Genomic DNA, 20,790 nt, shown 5'->3' on the forward strand with positions numbered 1-20,790 from the left:
CGCCCCGCCCCCTGCCTGCACCCCCGCCCCCTCGCCTGCACACCCCCCGCCCCCTCCCTCTCTGCACGCGCGCTCCCTGCTGCCCTGCCGGACGGGGTGGCCCCGCCCCGGGCCGAGCCGTGGGACGAGGCACGTGCGCTGCGCGCGCACCCTACGCCCCGGCCCATCGGCGGCTCTGGGCTCGATTGCTCTGCCGGGCGGCCTGGGCCCTGCGCGCCAGGTAAGAGCGGGGGGGGGGGGAGCTCGACCCCCCCCCCCGCGAGCCCGGCCGGGGGGGTCAACCTGCGGCCCCCCCCCGTAGAGCGCGAGCCCGGCCGGGGGGGTCAACCTGCGGCCCCCCCCCCGTAGAGCGCGAGCCCCGTGGACGGGCGGTCCTTGGCACGTCGGGGGGGTGCCCCATGGCCAGGGGGGCGGGGCTGGGGGGTGCCCCTTGGGCGGGGCCGGGGGTGCCCCATGGCCAGGGGGGCGGGGCTGGGGGGTGCCCCTTGGGCGGGGCCGGGGGTGCCCCATGGCCAGGGGGGCGGGGCTGGGGGGTGCCCCCGGGCGGGGGGCGGGGCTGGGGGTGCCCCATGGCCGGGGGGGTTGGGGCTGGGGGGTGCCCCTTGGGCGGGGCCGGGGGTGCCCCATGGCCAGGGGGGCGGGGCTGGGGGGTGCCCCTTGGGCGGGGGGCGGGGCTGGGGGTGCCCCATGGCCGGGGGGGCGGGGTTGGGGGGTGCCCCATGGCCGGGGCCGGGGGTGCCCCATGGCCAGGGGGGCGGGGCTGGGGGGTGCCCCTTGGAGCGGGGGGCGGGGCTGGGGGTGCCCCATGGCCGGGGGGGGGGCGGGGTTGGGGGGGTGCCCCTTGGGCGGGGCCGGGGGGGCGGGGTTGGGGGGGTGCCCCTTGGGCGGGGCCGGGGGTGCCCCATGGCCGGGGGGGCGGGGCTGGGGGGGTGCCCCTTGGGCGGGGCCGGGGGTGCCCCATGGCCGGGGATCGTGCCCGGGCGGCAGGGGGAGGCGGGGCCGCACCGTCCGCTACCAAGGCCCTTCTCTCCGCAGCGACCCGGCCCCGCCATGGGGCTCCTGTCGGACCCGTACCGCCGGCGGGCGCTGTCCCGGCTCGTCCTGCGCCTCAACACCCCGCTCTGGTGAGTGCGCCCCCCCGCCGGGCCCCGTGGGCAGGTGTCTGCTGCTCCCCCCTTGTCCCCAGGGAGCACTGCTGGGGGTAGAGCCATGACCCCCCAGTTCTCTGCTCCTGGCCCCCCCGTGCGACCTGGCCCCTTGTCTCGTGGGGTTTCACCCTGGTGTCTCCTGTCTGCAGCATCCTCAGCTACCTGGCGGGGCTGGGCTGGTTCCTGGGCCTGGCCTCGTCGCCCTTCACCCTGCGCACCTACATGTCGGAGAACGCCATGGGCTCCACCATGGTGGAGGAGCAGTTTGTGTTCGGCGAGAGGGCGCTCTCCTACGCCCGCGAGTTCGCTGGCCACAAGAAGAAGGTGGGGTGAGTGGAAGCCTGTCGCCCCAGCCAGCAGGCCACAGGCCAAGCACTGCTCTGAGGGGGGCCCTCATCACCAGGTGCCTTTCTAATCATGGACTCTCAGAATCCTAGACCGGGAAGGGACCTCGTGAGGCATCAAGTCCAGGCCCGGCCCTCACGGCAGGACCATCTAGACCATCCCTGACGGGTCTGTCCAGCCTGCTCTTACATATCTCCAGAGATGGAGACTCCACAACCTGCCTGGGCAATTTATTCCCGTGTTTCACCACCCCGACAGGAAGTTTTTCCTAATATCCGACCTAAACCTCCCTGGCTGCAGTTTAAGCCCATTGCTGCTTGTCCTGTCCTCAGAAGCCAAGGAGAACAAGTTTTCTTCCTCCTCCTTGTGACACCCTTTTAGGTACTTGAGCGCTGCTCTCATGTCCCCTCTGTCTTCTCTTTTCCAAGCTAAGCAGGCCCAGTTCCTTCAGTCTTCCCTCATCGCTCATGTTCTCTAGATCTTTCGTCATTTGTATTGCTCTTTGGACCTTCTCCAGTTTCTCTGCATCTTCTTGAAATGTGGTGCCCAGAACTGGACACAGCGCTCCAACTGAGGCCTAAGTAGTGCAGTACAGAGTAGAATGGAAGAATGACTTCTCCTGTCTGGCGCACAACACTCCTGTTAATGTGTAACCCACACACCTAGTGTGTTACTGAGCAGTGCAAGTGGTGCCTAGCCCACAGCAGCAGTTAAGACCAAGAGACCTCTACAGCACAGGCTGGGAGCCAGCTGGCTTTCAGCTCAGAAGGTAGAGGCTCCTATACTCTGCTTCAGAGGTCCCAGGTTCCATTCCGCCTGTTGGTGGTTACAGATGCATCCCAGAATCATGTTTGCTGTTTTTGCCACAGTATCACATTGTCGACTCATCTTTAGCTTGTGGTCCGCTCGGACTTCTAAATCCCTTTGTGCAGGACTCCTTCCTAGACGGTCGTTGCCCATTCTGTGCGTGAGAAACTGCTTGTTCCTCCCTAAGTGGAGCACTTTGCATTTGTCCTTATTAAACTTCATCCTGGTCACCTCAGACCGTTTCTCCAGTTTGTCCAGGTCATTTTGAATTCTGACCCATCCTCCAAAGCACTCACAACCCCTCCCAGCTTGGGATCATCTGCAAACTTAAAAAGCGTCCTCTCTGTGCCAATATCTAAATCGTTGATGAAGATACTGAACAGAACCGGGTCCAAAACGGACCCTGCAGAGCCCCGCTTGTTCTGCCCTGAACCGTTAATAGCTATTCTCTGTAGCTAGACCATAACAACACAGGGGTGTCCGGCCAGCGCCCAGCATTCAGTGTTCTAGGCAGTGCACTGCATGCTGGGACTTGTAGTTTCTAGGTCAGGGCTACTCAACTTTGGAAGCCCCGGGGGCCACCGTGATAGTCACAACACATGCCGAAGGCTGCAACTTAAGTGTGGTTGCATAGACATGCAAATATATGCAAATAGCTTCTTTCACACTGAGGGGCATGAGTACACAGATTAAGGCGGGACTGCACAACACGCAGGCCCCATTTGAGTCAGCTCTGCAATGCAACATCAACCCGATTCCCAGGCACAGGGCAGCACTTTCAGCGAGCAATGGCAGCCCGGGAATGGAACTACTAACGCGCAGCTCAGCGGGAGACCTTTACGCTGACTCAGCGCTGTGCTCCCTGTGGAGGCCGCGTTCAGAGGGTCCCACTCCCGGGCCACGTGATGAGCCCCGCGTAAACCCAAAGTGCCCGTGGGCCGCGTGCTGAGTTGCCCGGCTCTAGGTGCTAATGGAGGAGCCTCCTTGCGGCTCTGCTGGGGTATCTGAGTGCGGAAGGCAGGGCAGTGGCACTGCGGGGAGGCTCCGGGCGTGTCTGGCCCATGGTGTGAGAAGCAGGCACCGCATGGGCCCGGGATCTGGGCTTTGCTGGGCTCTAGTGCAGCCAGTCCCCTTCCAGGCAAGAGGGCTCCATTCCAGCCCCTCACTCTTCCTGTCTCCTTTTCCAGGGGCATCCCTGTGGCCTGGCTGGAGAAGACCATGTGGAACCTGGGCCTGGAGGTCTATAAGCAGCCGTTCTCCCGCACGCTGCCCTTCCCTGACGAGACACGTGAGAGATACGTACGTGTTGGAGCGGCCAGGCCTGCGGTCCCTGGGAGCTGCCCCATCCCCGCCCCGGGGGGAGGGCCCAGCCAGTGCAGCACGGAGAGCTGTGGATCGAGGTCCGTGACCCCTGCACTCAACAGGCCGGCACCCCCCACAGCCATGGAGCTGCTCAGGGCTCTGGCCGCTCATTAGCTCCGCAGGTCTGCTCACAGAAAAGGGTGACCTGAGCCGAGCAGCTGACAGCAGGCAGGGCAGTGTTCTCTTCCATCCAGGGGCGGAATAATGTTGCTATTTGCACCGAGGCCTGTGGGGATGTGCACCGCCAGGAGAAACACGAACCTAGCTATGGGCACCCTGCTGATGAGCAGCATGGAATCCCCTGAGCAGCCGCCCACGTGCCCAGCCCCCAGGGAAGCCTGCTTGAGGGCCCTGGCTGGTCACAGGGCAGAAGGCGGGAGCCAAGCAAGCCCAGCCCAGCCCCACCCCCTCGGCTATCCCAGCGCAGGGCTCCCCACAGCCCTTCAGCCCGCCATGCAGCCACCTGCCAGGGCTGCCCCAGCGCAGAGCGGCCCCGCCATGGCACCCATCCCAGCGCTTCCCCAGAGCAGCTGCTGCTGGGGGCCTGGTTCCCTCCCCCGGCCCCGCCTTGCCTGGCCCTGCCCGGCTGGGGGGCTGGCGCCCTCCCCCCGGCCCCGCCTTGCCTGGCCCTGCCCGGCTGGGGGGCTGGCGCCCTCCCCCTGGCCCCGCCTTGCCTGGCCCTGCCCGGCTAGGGGGCTGGCCCCCTCCCCCCGGCCCTGCCTTGCCTGGCCCTGCCCGGCTGGGGGGCTGGCGCCCTCCCCCCGGCCCCGCCTTGCCTGGCCCTGCCCGGCTGGGGGGCTGGCGCCCTCCCCCGGCCCCGCCTTGCCTGGCCCTGCCCGGCTGGGGGGCTGGCCCCCTCCCCCCGGCCCTGCCTTGCCTGGCCCTGCCCGGCTGGGGGGCTGGCGCCCTCCCCCCGGCCCCTCCTTGCCTGGCCCTGCCCGGCTGGGGGGCTGGCGCCCTCCCCCCGGCCCCTCCTTGCCTGGCCCTGCCCGGCTGGGGGGCTGGCGCCCTCCCCCGGCCCCGCCTTGCCTGGCCCTGCCCGGCTGGGGGGCTGGCGCCCTCCCCCTGGCCCCGCCTTGCCTGGCCCTGCCCGGCTGGGGGGCTGGCGCCCTCCCCCCGGCCCCGCCTTGCCTGGCCCTGCCTGGCTGGGGGGCTGGCGCCCTCCCCCTGGCCCCGCCTTGCCTGGCCCTGCCCGGCTGGGGGGCTGGCGCCCTCCCCCCGGCCCCGCCTTGCCTGGCCCTGCCCGGCTGGGGGGCTGGCGCCCTCCCTGGCTGTGCCCACTGGAGCTGCAGCAGCCGTGATGAAGCGCCTCTCACCTGGCCCCTCATCTCACCCCACCCGGGCGCCCACAGCCGGAGCCCTCACCCACCAGCCCCCACACAGACTGGTGCGTGACCAAAGCCGTTCTGCACACAGACACTGGCCCCCTGCTGCCCCCAGCCTTGACCCCCTCCTCCCCCCTGCTCTGCCCCCTGCCCTGGCCTCCTGGCAGGCACCAGGGGGCTGGGTTTGGCCCCTGCCAAGCCCCAGCTCGTGTGGCTGGGCTGGGTCCCGCTGAGTCCCAGCTCCCTCCTGCAGATGGTGAAGGGCACGAACGTGTATGGGATCCTGCGGGCCCCGCGGGCGGCCAGCACGGAGTCCTTGGTCCTGAGCGTGCCCTGCGGCCCCGGGCAGCACAACAGCCAAGCGGTGGGGCTCATGCTGGCCCTGGCCTCCTACTTCCGCGGTGAGTGGGGCCGTGGGAGGGGCAGGGAGCTGCCGGGGCAGGTACACCTGTGTGGAGCGTGCAGGCCTCTGCCAGGCCCAATGAGGGGGTCCCCGGGGCTGTGTCAGGTCCCCTGTGGCTGGGTGAGGGGGTCCCTGGGGCTGTGTCAGGTCCCCCGTGGCCGGGTGGGGGGGGTGCCCGGGGCTGTGTCAGGTCCCCCGTGGCCGGGTGAGGGGGTCCCCGGGGCTGTGTCAGGTCCCCCGTGGCCGGGTGAGGGGGTCCCCGGGGCTGTGTCAGGTCCCCCGTGGCCGGGTGAGGGGGTCCCCGGGGCCGTGTCAGTTCCCCCGTGGCCGGGTGGGGGGGGTGCCCGGGGCCGTGTCAGTTCCCCCGTGGCCGGGTGGGGGGGGGTGCCCGGGGCCGTGTCAGTTCCCCCGTGGCCGGGTGGGGGGGGGTGGCCGGGGCCGTGTCAGGTCCCCCGTGGCCGGGTGAGGGGGTCCCCGGGGCCGTGTCAGGTCCCCCGTGGCCGGGTGGGGGCCGGGGGGGGGGGGGTCCCCGGGGCCGTGTCAGGTCCCCCGTGGCCGGGTGGGGGGGTGCCCGGGGCCGTGTCAGTTCCCCCGTGGCCGGGTGGGGGGGGGTGCCCGGGGCCGTGTCAGTTCCCCCGTGGCCGGGTGGGGGGGGGTGCCCGGGGCCGTGTCAGTTCCCCCGTGGCCGGGTGGGGGGGGGTGCCCGGGGCCGTGTCAGTTCCCCCGTGGCCGGGTGGGGGGGGGTGGCCGGGGCCGTGTCAGGTCCCCCGTGGCCGGGTGGGGGGGGTCCCCGGGGCCGTGTCAGGTCCCCCGTGGCCGGGTGGGGGGGTCCCCGTGGCCGGGTGGGGGGGTCCCCGGGGCCGTGTCAGGTCCCCCGTGGCCGGGTGAGGGGTTCCTAGGCTGTTGGGCTGGGTGATTGGTCAGATCAGACACCTCTGAGTCAGCTCCCCCCCTTGGAGATCCTGGGGTGCGGCTGACCCGGCTGGCCTGGGCCCCCAGGGCTGTGCTGCTCCTCGGGGCCTGGCCCTCGCTGACCGGGCCGCGCTCTGCCTGCAGGTCAGATTTACTGGGCCAAGGACATCATCTTCCTGGTGAACGAGCACGACCTGATTGGCATGGAGGCCTGGCTGGAGGCCTACCACGACGTGAACATCACCGGTGAGGGCGGGGCCCGGGGAGGGGAGGGGCGGGCCTGGCTGTCCCCGGAGGGCCCGGGCGTGTGGTGCCCGCGCTGCGGCTCTGAGCTGCCCTGTGCCCGCAGAGGTGCGCTCCTCGGGCTCGCTGGGCCGGGCCGGGGCCGTCCAGGCAGCCGTCTCGCTGGAGCTGAGCAGCGACGTGGTCACCAGCTTCGACGTGGCCGTGGAGGGGCTGAACGGGCAGCTGCCCAACCTGGACCTGGTCAACCTCTTCTACGCCTTCTGCCAGAAGAACGGGCTGCTGTGCACCGTCCAGGGCAAGGTGAGCCGGGGGCGGGGCAGGGCTGGCTCTGTCCAAGGTGGGGGGAAGCGGGGGGGGGGGGGGACAGGGCTGGCTCCAGGGAGGGGGGGAGGGCCAGGCTGGCTCCAGCCAGGGCGGGGGGGCGGGCAGGGCTGGCTCCAGCCAGGGCGGGCGGAGGGGGGAGGGGGGGCGGGCAGGGCTGGCTCCGGCCAGGGCAGGTGGGGGGGGAGGGCTGGGCTGGCTCCAGCCAGGGCGGGGGGGCGGGCAGGGCTGGCTCCAGCCAGGGCGGGCGGAGGGGGGAGGGGGGGGCGGGCAGGGCTGGCTCCGGCCAGGGTGGGGGGGGCGCAGGTTTCTTTTCTCCCCCAGTGTTGCATTCCCACCCCGCTGCCTCCTTGCTCTCGCCCCCTGGGCTCCGGGAGGGCAGGGCCTGACTCTCTGCCCTGCAGCTGCAGCGCACGGACTGGGACACGGTGCCGGCCTACGTGCACAGCCTGCAGACCCTGCTGCTCATGGTGCTGAAGCAGGGCTCCGGCCGGCCCCAGGGCGACCACGGCCTCTTCCTGCGCTACCACATCGAGGCCATCACCCTGCGCGGCATCAACAGCTTCCGGCAGTACAAGTACGACATGGGCACCGTGGGCAAGTGAGTAGCGCCCTGCGGGGCCGGGACCCAGCGAGCCGGGGCTGGTGGGGCAGTGGGGGCAGCGTCAGGACTGGGAGCACCAGCTGAGCTCGGGGCGGGGCAGGCTGCGGGTCAGGACTGAGGGGCATGGGGTGGCAGTGTGGGGGCCACAGGGTATGGAGGACCCCGGGGGGAGGGCTGAGGAGCATGGGGGAGCCTGGGGTGGCACTGAGGGGGCCACAGGGTATGGAGGATGCCGGGGGGAGGGCTGAGGGGCATGGGGGAGCCTGGGGTGGCAGTGTGGGGGCCACAGGGTATGGAGGACCCAGGGGGGAGGGCTGAGGGGCATGGGGGAGCCTGGGGTGGCACTGGGGGGGCCGCGGGGTATGGAGGACCCCGGGGGGAGGGCTGAGGGGCATGGGGGAGCCTGGGGTGGCACTGAGGGGGCCGCGGGGTATGGAGGACCCCGGGGGGAGGGCTGAGGGGCATGGGGGAGCCTGGGGTGGCACTGGGGAGGCCGCGGGGTATGGAGGACCCAGGGGGGAGGGCTGAGGGGCATGGGGGAGCCTGGGGTGGCACTGGGGAGGCCGCGGGGTATGGAGGACCCCGGGGGGAGGGCTGAGGGGCATGGGGGAGCCTGGGGTGGCACTGGGGAGGCCGCGGGGTATGGAGGACCCAGGGGGGAGGGCTGAGGGGCATGGGGGAGCCTGGGGTGGCACTGGGGAGGCCAGAGGGTATGGAGGACCCAGGGGGGAGGGCTGAGGGGCATGGGGGAGCCTGGGGTGGCACTGGGGAGGCCGCGGGGTATGGAGGACCCAGGGGGGAGGGCTGAGGGGCATGGGGGAGCCTGGAGGGGCACTGAGGGGGCCGCGGGGTATGGAGGACCCCGGGGGGAGGGCTGAGGGGTATGGGGGAGCTTGGAGGGGCACTGAGGGGGCCGCGGGGTATGGAGGACCCCGGGGGGAGGGCTGAGGGGCATGGGGGAGCCTGGGGTGGCACTGGGGAGGCCAGAGGGTATGGAGGACCCCGGGGGGAGGGCTGAGGGGCATGGGGGAGCCTGGGGTGGCACTGGGGGGGCCGCGGGGTATGGAGGACCCCGGGGGGAGGGCTGAGGGGCATGGGGGAGCCTGGGGTGGCACTGGGGGGGCCGCGGGGTATGGAGGACCCCGGGGGGAGGGCTGAGGGGCATGGGGGAGCCTGGGGTGGCACTGGGGAGGCCAGAGGGTATGGAGGACCCCGGGGGGAGGGCAGCGGGTCAGGACTGAGGGGCTTAGGGGATGCTGCGCTAGCTCAGTGTGGGGCTGGGCGGCTGCCCCCTTCTCGGGCGCTGCCACCCCGGGGGGAGGCTGGTGCCCCCTGCCCGGCTGAGGCCACTGCCCCGCAGGACGCTGGAGGGGATGTTCCGCAAGCTGAACAACCTGCTGGAGCGGCTGCACCAGTCCTACTTCTTCTACCTGCTGCCCTCGCTCGCCCGCTTCGTCTCCATCGGCGTCTACATGCCGGCCTTCGGCTTCCTCATCCTCGTCCTCGTCCTCAAGATATCCGGGCCCGCTGGGGGGGGCCGGTGTTTCCCGGCAGGGCCCTGGACTGCGCCACCCTGCCCCACTGGGGTAGCGGTGCGCTAACCAGGCTGGCAGGAGGGGACCCCTCCCCGCTGTGCAACGCCACCACTGCCCTCTGCCCAGCCTGGGTCCTCATGAGGGGCTGGCTTGCTCAGGGGGGTCAGTGCAGGGGCCCGAGAGGGGCTCGCTCGCTCGGGGGTCTGTCCGTGGCCAGGGGGGTTCCGTGTGGGGGCCCGAGAGGGGCTCGCTCGCTCGGGGGGTCTGTCCGTGGCCAGGGGGGTCCGTGTGGGGGCCTGTGAAGGGCTCGCTTGCTCGGGGGTCTGTCCGTGGCCAGGGGGGTCCGTGTGGGGGCCTGTGAAGGGCTCGCTCGCTCGGGGGGTCTGTCCGTGGCCAGGGGGGTCAGTGCAGGGGCCCGAGAGGGGCTCGCTCGCTCGGGGGGTCTGTCCGTGGCCAGGGGGGTCAGTGCAGGGGCCCGAGAGGGGCTCGCTCGCTCGGGGGGTCTGACCGTGGCCAGGGGGGTCAGTGCAGGGGCCCGAGAGGGGCTCGCTCGCTCGGGGGGTCTGTCCGTGGCCAGGGGGGTCAGTGCAGGGGCCCGAGAGGGGCTCGCTCGCTCGGGGGGTCTGTCCGTGGCCAGGGGGGTCAGTGCAGGGGCCCGAGAGGGGCTCCCTCGCTCGGGGGGTCTGTCCGTGGCCAGGGGGGTCAGTGCAGGGGCCCGAGAGGGGCTCGCTCGCTCGGGGGGTCTGTCCGTGGCCAGGGGGGTCAGTGCAGGGGCCCGAGAGGGGCTCGCTCGCTCGGGGGGTCTGTCCGTGGCCAGGGGGGTCAGTGCAGGGGCCCGAGAGGGGCTCGCTCGCTCGGGGGGTCTGTCCGTGGCCAGGGGGATCTGTGTGGGGGCCTGTGAAGGGCTCGCTCGCTCGGGGGGTCTGTCCGTGGCCAGGGGGGTCAGTGCGGGGGCCCGAGAGGGGCTCACTCGCTCGGGGGGTCTGTCCGTGGCCAGGGGGGTCAGTGCGGGGGCCCGAGAGGGGCTCGCTCGCTCGGGGGGTCTGTCCGTGGCCAGGGGGGGTCAGTGCAGGGGCCCGAGAGGGGCTCGCTCGCTCGGGGGGTCTGTCCGTGGCCAGGGGGGTCAGTGCAGGGGCCCGAGAGGGACTCGCTCACTCGGGGGGTCTGTCCGTGGCCAGGGGGGTCCGTGTGGGGGCCTGTGAAGGGCTCGCTCGCTCGGGGGGTCTGTCCGTGGCCAGGGGGGTCAGTGCAGGGGCCCGAGAGGGGCTCGCTCGCTCGGGGGTCTGTCCGTGGCCAGGGGGGTCAGTGCAGGGGCCCGAGAGGGGCTCGCTCGCTCGGGGGGTCTGTCCGTGGCCAGGGGGGTCAGTGCAGGGGCCCGAGAGGGGCTCGCTCGCTCGGGGGGTCTGTCCGTGGCCAGGGGGGTCAGTGCAGGGGCCCGAGAGGGGCTCGCTCGCTCGGGGGGTCTGTCCGTGGCCAGGGGGGTCAGTGCAGGGGCCCGAGAGGGGCTCGCTCGCTCGGGGGGTCTGTCCGTGGCCAGGGGGATCTGTGTGGGGGCCTGTGAAGGGCTCGCTCGCTCGGGGGGTCTGTCCGTGGCCAGGGGGGTCAGTGCAGGGGCCCGAGAGGGGCTCGCTCGCTCGGGGGGTCTGTCCGTGGCCAGGGGGGTCAGTGCAGGGGCCCGAGAGGGGCTCGCTCGCTCGGGGGGTCTGTCCGTGGCCAGGGGGGTCAGTGCAGGGGCCCGAGAGGGGCTCGCTCGCTCGGGGGGTCTGTCCGTGGCCAGGGGGGTCAGTGCAGGGGCCCGAGAGGGGCTCGCTCGCTCGGGGGGTCTGTCCGTGGCCAGGGGGGTCAGTGCAGGGGCCCGAGAGGGGCTCGCTCGCTCGGGGGGTCTGTCCGTGGCCAGGGGGGTCAGTGCAGGGGCCCGAGAGGGGCTCGCTCGCTCGGGGGGTCTGTCCGTGGCCAGGGGGGTCAGTGCAGGGGCCCGAGAGGGGCTCGCTCGCTCGGGGGGTCTGTCCGTGGCCAGGGGGGTCCGTGTGGGGGCCCGAGAGGGGCTCGCTCGCTCGGGGGGTCTGTCCGTGGCCAGGGGGGTCAGTGCAGGGGCCCGAGAGGGGCTCGCTCGCTCGGGGGGTCTGTCCGTGGCCAGGGGGGTCAGTGCAGGGGCCCGAGAGGGGCTCGCTCGCTCGGGGGGTCTCTCCGTGGCCAGGGGGGTCCGTGTGGGGGCCCGAGAGGGGCTCGCTCGCTCGGGGGGTCTGTCCGTGGCCAGGGGGGTCCATGTGGGGGCCCGAGAGGGGCTCGCTCACTCGGGGGGTCTGTCCGTGGCCAGGGGGGTCCGTGTGGGGGCCTGTGAAGGGTTCGCTCGCTCGGGGGGTCTGTCCGTGGCCAGGGGGGTCCGTGTGGGGGCCTGTGAAGGGCTCGCTCGCTCGGGGGGTCTGTCCGTGGCCAGGGGGGGTCAGTGCAGGGGCCCGAGAGGGGCTCGCTCGCTCGGGGGGTCTGTCCGTGGCCAGGGGGGTCAGTGCAGGGGCCCGAGAGGGGCTCGCTCGCTCGGGGGGTCTGACCGTGGCCAGGGGGGTCAGTGCAGGGGCCCGAGAGGGGCTCGCTCGCTCGGGGGGTCTGTCCGTGGCCAGGGGGGTCAGTGCAGGGGCCCGAGAGGGGCTCGCTCGCTCGGGGGGTCTGTCCGTGGCCAGGGGGGTCAGTGCAGGGGCCCGAGAGGGGCTCGCTCGCTCGGGGGGTCTGTCCGTGGCCAGGGGGGTCAGTGCAGGGGCCCGAGAGGGGCTCACTCGCTCGGGGGGTCTGTCCGTGGCCAGGGGGGTCAGTGCAGGGGCCCGAGAGGGGCTCGCTCACTCAGGGGGGTCTCTCCGTGGCCAGGGGGATCTGTGTGGGGGCCTGTGAAGGGCTCGCTCGCTCGGGGGGTCTGTCCGTGGCCAGGGGGGTCAGTGCAGGGGCCCGAGAGGGACTCGCTCACTCGGGGGGTCTGTCCGTGGCCAGGGGGTCAGTGCAGGGGCCCGAGAGGGGCTCGCTCGCTCGGGGGGTCTGTCCGTGGCCAGGGGGGTCAGTGCAGGGGCCCGAGAGGGGCTCACTCGCTCGGGGGGTCTGTCCGTGGCCAGGGGGGTCAGTGCAGGGGCCCGAGAGGGACTCGCTCACTCGGGGGGTCTGTCCGTGGCCAGGGGGGTCAGTGCAGGGGCCCGAGAGGGGCTCGCTCGCTCGGGGGGTCTGTCCGTGGCCAGGGGGGTCAGTGCAGGGGCCCGAGAGGGGCTCGCTCGCTCGGGGGGTCTGTCCGTGGCCAGGGGGGTCAGTGCAGGGGCCCGAGAGGGACTCGCTCACTCGGGGGGTCTGTCCGTGGCCAGGGGGGTCAGTGCAGGGGCCCGAGAGGGGCTCGCTCGCTCGGGGGGTCTGTCCGTGGCCAGGGGGGTCAGTGCAGGGGCCCGAGAGGGGCTCGCTCGCTCGGGGGGGTCTGTCCGTGGCCAGGGGGGTCAGTGCGGGGGCCCGAGAGGGGCTCGCTCGCTCGGGGGGTCTGTCCGTGGCCAGGGGGGTCAGTGCAGGGGCCCGAGAGGGACTCGCTCACTCGGGGGGTCTGTCCGTGGCCAGGGGGGTCTGTGTGGGGGCCTGTGAAGGGTTCGCTCGCTCGGGGGGTCTGTCTGTGGCCAGGGGGGTCAGTGCAGGGGCCCGAGAGGGGCTCGCTCGCTCGGGGGGTCTGTCCGTGGCCAGGGGGGTCAGTGCAGGGGCCCGAGAGGGGCTCGCTCGCTCGGGGGGTCTGTCCGTGGCCAGGGGGGTCAGTGCAGGGGCCCGAGAGGGGCTCACTCGCTCGGGGGGTCTGTCCGTGGCCAGGGGGGTCAGTGCAGGGGCCCGAGAGGGGCTCGCTTGCTCGGGGGGTCTGTCCGTGGCCAGGGGGGTCCGTGTGGGGGCCCGAGAGGGGCTCGCTCGCTCGGGGGGTCTGTCCGTGGCCAGGGGGGGTCAGTGCAGGGGCCCGAGAGGGGCTCGCTCGCTCGGGGGGTCTGTCCGTGGCCAGGGGGTCAGTGCAGGGGCCCGAGAGGGGCTCGCTCGCTCGGGGGGTCTGTCCGTGGCCAGGGGGGTCAGTGCAGGGGCCCGAGAGGGACTCGCTCACTCGGGGGGTCTGTCCGTGGCCAGGGGGGTCCGTGTGGGGGCCTGTGAAGGGCTCGCTCACTCGGGGGGTCTGTCCGTGGCCAGGGGGGTCAGTGCAGGGGCCCGAGAGGGACTCGCTCACTCGGGGGGTCTGTCCGTGGCCAGGGGGGTCAGTGCAGGGGCCCGAGAGGGACTCGCTCACTCGGGGGGTCTGTCCGTGGCCAGGGGGGTCCGTGTGGGGGCCTGTGAAGGGCTCGCTCGCTCGGGGGGTCTGTCCGTGGCCAGGGGGGTCAGTGCAGGGGCCCGAGAGGGGCTCGCTCGCTCGGGGGGTCTGTCCGTGGCCAGGGGGGTCCGTGTGGGGGCCCGAGAGGGGCTCGCTCGCTCGGGGGTCTGTCCGTGGCCAGGGGGGTCAGTGCAGGGGCCCGAGAGGGGCTCGCTCACTCGGGGGGTCTGTCCGTGGCCAGGGGGGTCAGTGCAGGGGCCCGAGAGGGACTCGCTCACTCGGGGGGTCTGTCCGTGGCCAGGGGGGTCCGTGTGGGGGCCTGTGAAGGACTCGCTCTCTCGGGGGGGTCTGTCCGTGGCCAGGGGGGTCCGTGTGGGGGCCTGTGAAGGGCTCGCTCGCTCGGGGGGTCTGTCCGTGGCCAGGGGGGTCAGTGCAGGGGCCCGAGAGGGGCTCGCTCGCTCGGGGGGTCTGTCCGTGGCCAGGGGGGTCCGTGTGGGGGCCCGAGAGGGGCTCGCTCGCTCGGGGGGTCTGTCCGTGGCCAGGGGGGGTCAGTGCAGGGGCCCGAGAGGGGCTCACTCGCTCGGGGGGTCTGTCCGTGGCCAGGGGGGTCAGTGCAGGGGCCCGAGAGGGGCTCGCTCGCTCGGGGGGTCTGTCCGTGGCCAGGGGGGTCCGTGTGGGGGCCTGTGAAGGGCTCGTTCGCTCGGGGGGTCTGTCCGTGGCCAGGGGGGTCAGTGCGGGGGCCCGAGAGGGGCTCACTCGCTCGGGGGGTCTGTCCGTGGCCAGGGGGGTCAGTGCAGGGGCCCGAGAGGGGCTCGCTCGCTCGGGGGGGTCTGTCCGTGGCCAGGGGGGTCAGTGCGGGGGCCCGAGAGGGGCTCACTCGCTCGGGGGGTCTGTCCGTGGCCAGGGGGGTCAGTGCAGGGGCCCGAGAGGGGCTCGCTCGCTCGGGGGTCTGTCCGTGGCCAGGGGGGTCAGTGCAGGGGCCCGAGAGGGGCTCGCTCGCTCGGGGGGTCTGTCCGTGGCCAGGGGGGTCAGTGCAGGGGCCCGAGAGGGGCTCGCTCGCTCGGGGGGTCTGTCCGTGGCCAGGGGGGTCAGTGCAGGGGCCCGAGAGGGGCTCGCTCGCTCGGGGGGTCTGTCCGTGGCCAGGGGGGTCAGTGCGGGGGCCCGAGAGGGGCTCGCTCGCTCGGGGGGTCTGTCCGTGGCCAGGGGGGTCAGTGCAGGGGCCCGAGAGGGGCTCGCTCGCTCGGGGGGTCTGTCCGTGGCCAGGGGGGTCAGTGCAGGGGCCCGAGAGGGGCTCGCTCGCTCGGGGGGTCTGTCCGTGGCCAGGGGGGTCAGTGCAGGGGCCCGAGAGGGGCTCGCTCGCTCGGGGGGTCTGTCCGTGGCCAGGGGGGTCAGTGCGGGGGCCCGAGAGGGGCTCACTCGCTCGGGGGGTCTGTCCGTGGCCAGGGGGTCAGTGCAGGGGCCCGAGAGGGGCTCGCTCGCTCGGGGGTCTGTCCGTGGCCAGGGGGGTCAGTGCAGGGGCCCGAGAGGGGCTCGCTCGCTCGGGGGGTCTGTCCGTGGCCAGGGGGGTCCGTGGGGGGGCCCGAGAGGGGCTCGCTCACTCGGGGGGGTCTGTCCGTGGCCAGGGGGGTCCGTGCAGGGGCCCGAGAGGGGCTCGCTCGCTCGGGGGTCTGTCCGTGGCCAGGGGGGTCCGTGGGGGGGCCCGAGAGGGGCTCGCTCGGGGGGTCTGTCCGTGGCCAGGGGGGTCCGTGGGGGGGCCCGAGAGGGGCTCGCTCGCTCGGGGGGTCTGTCCGTGGCCAGGCCAGCGCAAGGGTCCCGTAGGGAAGGGGGTGCCGTGTGGCCAGCGACGTGGGCGTCTCCTGTTGGTGTCCTTGACTGCCCCACGCCCTCGACCTGTGGATGAAGCTGGGTAAATGCGACGCAGGCCCCGAGGAGCAGCTCTGCGATGGAGACCCGGGCGCTGCCCCCGCCGCCACAGAGGTGAGGGGCCCCTGGCCCTGCTGGCGCCAGCTCACAGCTCCCCAGGCCTGAGAGCGGCTGCTGCCTCCTTCCCACCCGGCCACGCTCTGGGGCCCCGGCAGGTTCCCGTGGCTCCGCCTGTGCCAGAACGTGCCTCGCCCGGCGCACCTGGGCCCGGGACCTCCCACGGTGCTGGCCTGGTCAGTGGGAGGGAGGCAGATTTGGGGTCCCCCGCCCCCAACAGCTGGGATTCCCCCTGGGTGAGGCTTGTTGGGCTGGGCTCTGGCCCTGCTTCAGCGGCCCCGCTTAGCACCCCCTGCCCCTCCCCGTTCCCACAGGCATCGCGGCCCAGCCTGCTCGTCCTCATGCCGCCCCTGCTGATCTGCCACGCCACGGGCCTCACCCTCTACTTCCTGCCCGTGCTGAGCCAGCACGTGGCCACCCAGCACTTCCCCGTCTCCGAGGCAGAGGCCGTGGTGCTGACGGTCATTGCCATCTACGTGGCCGGCCTGGCGCTGCCGCACAACACACACAGGTACGTGCCACCCGGGCGGCAGGACTAGATCTATCCCCTGGGGGCCAGAGCCCAGTAAGTCAGTGGGCAGCCGGAACACCGGCTCGATGACTCTGGAGCCCTCTCTCCCAGCAGGGGGCGCTGTGGGGGGCCAGACGGGGCTGGCATAGAGGAACCTCTGGCCCCTGCCTCTCCCAGCAGGGGGCGCTGTGGGGGGCCAGACGGGGCTGGCATAGAGGAACCTCTGGCCCCTGCCTCTCCCAGCAGGAGGTGTTGTGGGGGGCGGGGCAGGGCTCTGGCTGGGGTTAGCCCCTGTCAATTCCAGCCCCTGCCTCTCCCAGCAGGAGGCGCTCTGACAATCCCCACGGTACAATCTGGACGGCTGAAGAAGCTGTGTCCCTCAGTTCCCCAGCCTGGGGCACCTTTGACACCGGAGAACCCCACTCCTGGTCTGCCTGCACGTGGCTCCAGCATGTAACAATCCCTCGTGAATTGTCTAACAGAGCGACCCCAGCAATTCCCAGTCCCCGACTTCCCCTGCATACGTGGGTCTTGCATTGCCCAGCCCTTTCCTGCAGGACAACACGAGCCCACAGAAAGGCTGGCGTGGCATTAATGGAATATGCTGCGCACAAGCCTTGTTATCGCAAATGGCATTCCCCGAACACCGGGCCAGACGCGCTGGGTTAGAGAAAACAGTAACACACAGGAATTCGCTGCAGGAAGGGGTCAGGTCATTACGAGGAAGGAAGGGTGAAAACCACAAGCGGTCACAAAGAACTAAGAGGCTGACTGAGCCGGAGGATTCTTCGGCACATGGGCTGGCCGTCTGGCTGGCGAAGTCCACACCTGCTGCCTTGGCTTCCGCGTGCTCTGCTGGGAGGAGAGAGGGTCTGGGAGTTTGCTCCCTTTATGGCAGTTCTCTTTGAAAACCATCTGCAGCTGGCGTTCAGGTGGCAGAGTCTGCAGGGCAGGAGCTTTCAGCTGTGTCTGCCCCAGTGTACGTTTCCTGCTGCACCTTTTCCCTGACACAGCGTGGTGCTCAGCCAGGCCACAGCCCAGTTGATGTCTTGAGGCAACACCTGGCCTGTCTTGGAGGAACTGGGTTGTGCTCTTTTAAATCTGGAGTGTGTTTCAGCAATGTCATACCAAGGACTTTTATAATGGACTTCTTACAAGTGGCTGTCTAGGAAGGAGTACCGCAGAAAGCAAGCCGACGGTCACAGTGGATCACAAACAAAATACAGGAAACCCCCCGCTTGTGACCGCCCGAGTTCCAACCCCCCGCACTTACAACCATTTTTGTAAGTGTGAAAGGGGCCAAAAACCCCCGACTTACGTCCTCGGTCCCGCATTTATGACGGCGCACGACACCTATCGTAAATGAGGGTTCAACTTGTGATGCTTCCCCTGGAACTAATCGCATCACAAGTCAGGGGCCGCCTGTATGAGTCAACAGTGTGCTGCTGTTGCAATAAAGCAAACATGATTCTGGGTTGGATTAACAGGAGTGCTGTGAGCAAGACAGGAGAAGTCATTCTGCTCTGCTCTGCCCAGCCCTCAGCTGCAGTGCTCTCTGGCTTTGTCTACACTGCAGGGATTTTGTGCAAGAAGCTTTTTACAGAAGAGATCTTCCGCAAAAACTTCTTGCGCAAGAGCGTGCCCACACCTTAAAAGCGCATGCAAAAGTGATGTGCTTTTGCGTAAGAAAGCGTCCACACTGCACGGACACTCTTGCGCAAGAAAGCTCTGATGGCCATTCACAGAACAGCCATCAAAGTCCCTGTGCTTTCTCTGATACTCTTTTTTGCGCAAGAAACCCCTGTTGAGCGTCCACACACCTTTTTGCACAAGAATTCTTGCACAAAAAGGAGTTATTCCTCATAGAAAGAGGTAAACCTACACCGCAAAAAGCCCTCTGTTCTGCTGTTCTACTGTTCATTTTCTTGCGCAAAATCGCACTTGAGGTGGGGACGCTCTGTGGGGTTTAGGGCAAAAATGACTTTTTGTGCAAAACCCCTGTAGTGTAGACATAACCTCTGAGTGACACGTTTCAGGACAGATGTGGAGAATTTGGAGAAGGTCCAAAGAAGAGCAACAAAAACGATGAAAGGTCTAGAGAACGTGAGCTATGAGGGAAGGCTGAAAGAACTGGGCTTGTTTAGTCTGGAGAAGAGAAGACTGAGAGGGGACATGACAGTTTTCAAGAACAAAGGCGGCTGTTCCAAGGAAGAGAGAGGGGAAAAAAAGCTTTCTAGAACATAAGAACGGCCATACTGGGTCAGACCTCTGATGACAGGACAAGCAGCAGTGGGCTTAAATGGCAGGTAGAGGGGTTTAGTTTGGACATTAGGAAAAAATTCCTACCTGTTAGGGTATTCAAACACTGGGATAAATTGCTCAGGGAGGTTGTGGTTTTTCTATCAGTGGGGTGTTTAGAGCAGGTTGGACAGACAGTTGTCAGGGATACTTAGTCCTGCCTTGAGTGCAAAGGGCTGGACTCATGACCTCTTGCGCTCCCTTCCATGCCCATGATTCTATTAACTTTACATAGTGTTGCCACACGTTTTACGAGGACACTAATGATCAGCATATTATGAATTTTCACATGACGCCTCATGACTTTGTACAGAACCAAATATCGTTGTGTAGGAAGGAAGAATGGAGAAGGTCACAGGGTGCTGTAGAAGTTGGTCCCATTGTTTTTCTCCTGTGTCTAAGTCCTTGTCATGGGGCTAGCAGGCAGCTGGAGGGCTGATAGCCATATCTCTGCTCTGCAGGGTGCTGACCGGCTGTGGGAGTGAACGTGGCTGGATGACCCTTAAGCTGCTGTCCCTGCTGTACTTGGCCATGCAGCTGGGCTGCATCGCTCTCATTAACTTCTCCCTGGGCTTCCTGCTGGCTGTCACCATGGTGCCTGTTGCAGCCATCGTCCAGCCCAAAGGCCCCAAGTAAGTGACACCTGCCCACCTCCCCGTGAGGCACCATGGCCACCTGATCCGGGCCTGGCCATGAGTGGCAGGGGCTCTGTGGCCAGTCCCATCCAAGCGGGGTGTCGCTCTGCCCCGGGATGGGTCCTGGCTTGGGCACAGGCAGGATCTCTGGGAGGCTTTCACAGCCAGTTCAGGGCAGACTGACCATGCCCGCAGGGCTCCTTAGAGCAGTGTTTCTCAACCTTGGTTAATGAAGTACCCCTTAAAAAAATAAGTACCCCCCAGTATCTAGTTTTCAGACACACACGACTTTTTTCTACCTTTGCAACACATTTGTTTAAACAGCTTCATCGTAGCTGGGCGGGCGATGCCATTTTGGGTGTAAAAAGGACAAAAATAATAAAGCGCCGTGAGGCTTAAAACAAAACCTCAGTTTTCTCCAAATTTCAGTGGTGGTGACACCCCCCCCAGACTTCTCGAGTACCCCATAGCGTACCTGTACCACTGGGTGAGAAACACTGCACTAGGGGATGTCACGTTCCTGCTGCCCTTTGTCGTCTCTCTGCAACCAGCCTCTGCCAGCAGGGGGTGCTGTAGGGAGCTCCTGTCCCCTCCAGCCTCTCATAACACCCCCTGCTGGGGGAGTAGGGCGGGAGTCCTGGGAGCTGTGTGTGTGTGTGGGGGGGGGGGGGGTCCTGGCTGCTCTAGTCCCAGCCTCTCCCAGCAGGGGGTGCTGTAGGGAGCTCCTGTCCCCTCCAGCCTCTCATAACACCCCCTGCTGGGGGAGTAGGGCGGGAGTCCTGGGAGCTGTGTGTGTGTGTGGGGGGGGGGGGGGGTCCTGGCTGCTCTAGTTCCAGGCTCTCCCAGCAGGGGGTGCTGTAGGGAGCTCCTGTCCCCTCCAGCCTCTCATAACACCCCCTGCTGGGGGAGTAGGGCGGGAGTCCTGGGAGCTGTGTGTGTGTGTGTGGGGGGGGGGTGTCCTGGCTGCTCTAGTCCCAGCCTCTCCCAGCAGGGGGTGCTGTAGGGAGCTCCTGTCCCCTCCAGCCTCTCATAACACCCCCTGCTGGGGGAGTAGGGCCGGAGTCCTGGGAGCTGTGTGTGTGTGTGTGGGGGGGGGGGGGGTCCTGGCTGCTCTAGTCCCAGGCTCTGCCAGCAGGGGGTGCTGGAGGGAGCTAGCAGCAGCACTGGGAGTTGCCTAGCCTGCTGGCTGCTTTGACCCCTGCTTGTGTCTGTCTCCCAGGTATCTCTATGCAGTGCTCTTGGTCCTGGTCACACCAGCTGTCACCCTCCTGCTCAGCATTGCCCTGTACCAGGAGCTGATCGAGTACCCGGTCTCAGCGCTGGAGTGCTGGCAGCTCTTCCTGCAGGCGGTGGCCGAGGGCCTGCTGGACCACTACCTCTACGGCTCCATCGTCTTCCCCTTCATCGCCCTCTTCGTCTACCCCTGCTGGCTGCTGCTCTGGAACGTTCTCTTCTGGAAGTAGCCAGGCCCCGCAGCTCCTGGGAGCAGAGGGGCTGCTGACTGGACCCCCACCTGGCCACTGGATCCCAGGATCCGGGACTGGCCCTGGAGCCTCACTGGAGTCTGGGGCCTTTATTCTGGAGAGGGAGCCCTGTGCTGTCCTGGGTGCTGCAGCAGGGGTCCGTTCCCTGGCCTTGTGCTCAGTGGCTGGAAAAGTGGCGCCTGGGCCTTGGGGCCTGGGCTGCCTGCTCTGAGCTGAGCTGGGCTGGGCGTGGCCCTTGCACACTGGGGCCTGGGCCTGAGGGTGGCAGCTGCCGGGCAGGGCAGGAGCCGGGTGTTCCCATGGCCGGGGCAGCTGGACGGCCTGATGCTGGGGGGGGGGGGCAGCAGGGCAGAGCCCGTGGGGGGGGGGGGCCGCGCTGTGCAGGGCCCGGCCCCGGGGCAGCCTGGCGGGTCGGTGCGAAGGCTCCTTGAAATAAAGTTAAAACCTTCAGCCGCGTGGGGTGGTGCGGGGCTGGGGCGGGGGGGCGGCAGGCGCCTGCCTGGGAACGGGGGGGGGGGGGGGGGGGGCGGGGCAGCCAGTTCACACTGGAGGGGGGGCCACAGGCTGGGGAGGAAGG

The 20,790-nt window shown here is 69.2% G+C and overlaps 1 protein-coding gene across 3 annotated transcripts; it reads left to right on the forward strand.

Annotated features, from left to right (window-relative positions):
- Positions 1-61: 61 nt before the first annotated feature.
- Positions 62-20,565, forward strand: GPAA1 (glycosylphosphatidylinositol anchor attachment 1). Of its 3 annotated transcripts, none has more exons than XR_016348591.1 (13): positions 62-220; positions 1,036-1,124; positions 1,298-1,477; positions 3,488-3,599; positions 5,241-5,388; positions 6,447-6,548; positions 6,652-6,848; positions 7,274-7,470; positions 8,834-8,987; positions 15,187-15,282; positions 15,600-15,796; positions 16,120-17,079; positions 18,556-18,693. XR_016348591.1 is itself a non-coding variant. In XM_089775902.1 (13 exons), exons 2-13 carry the CDS (start codon positions 1,051-1,053, stop codon positions 20,190-20,192), a joined length of 1,848 nt encoding a protein of 615 aa, XP_089632028.1. In that variant the 5' UTR covers positions 62-220; positions 1,036-1,050; the 3' UTR covers positions 20,193-20,565. The 3 variants fall into 3 exon arrangements, 2 of the variants coding, with proteins under 2 accessions (XP_089632028.1, XP_089632027.1); XM_089775902.1 differs by lacking the exon at positions 16,120-17,079 and adding an exon at positions 19,949-20,565 and having other exon boundaries at positions 7,274-7,446; positions 18,556-18,726; XM_089775901.1 differs by lacking the exon at positions 16,120-17,079 and adding an exon at positions 19,949-20,563 and having other exon boundaries at positions 18,556-18,726.
- Positions 20,566-20,790: the final 225 nt, after the last annotated feature.

Source organism: Pelodiscus sinensis, chromosome 2 (genome assembly GCF_052426305.1).
Source record: "Pelodiscus sinensis isolate ZL-2025 chromosome 2, ASM5242630v1, whole genome shotgun sequence".
NCBI classification, from domain to species: Eukaryota; Metazoa; Chordata; order Testudines; family Trionychidae; genus Pelodiscus; species Pelodiscus sinensis.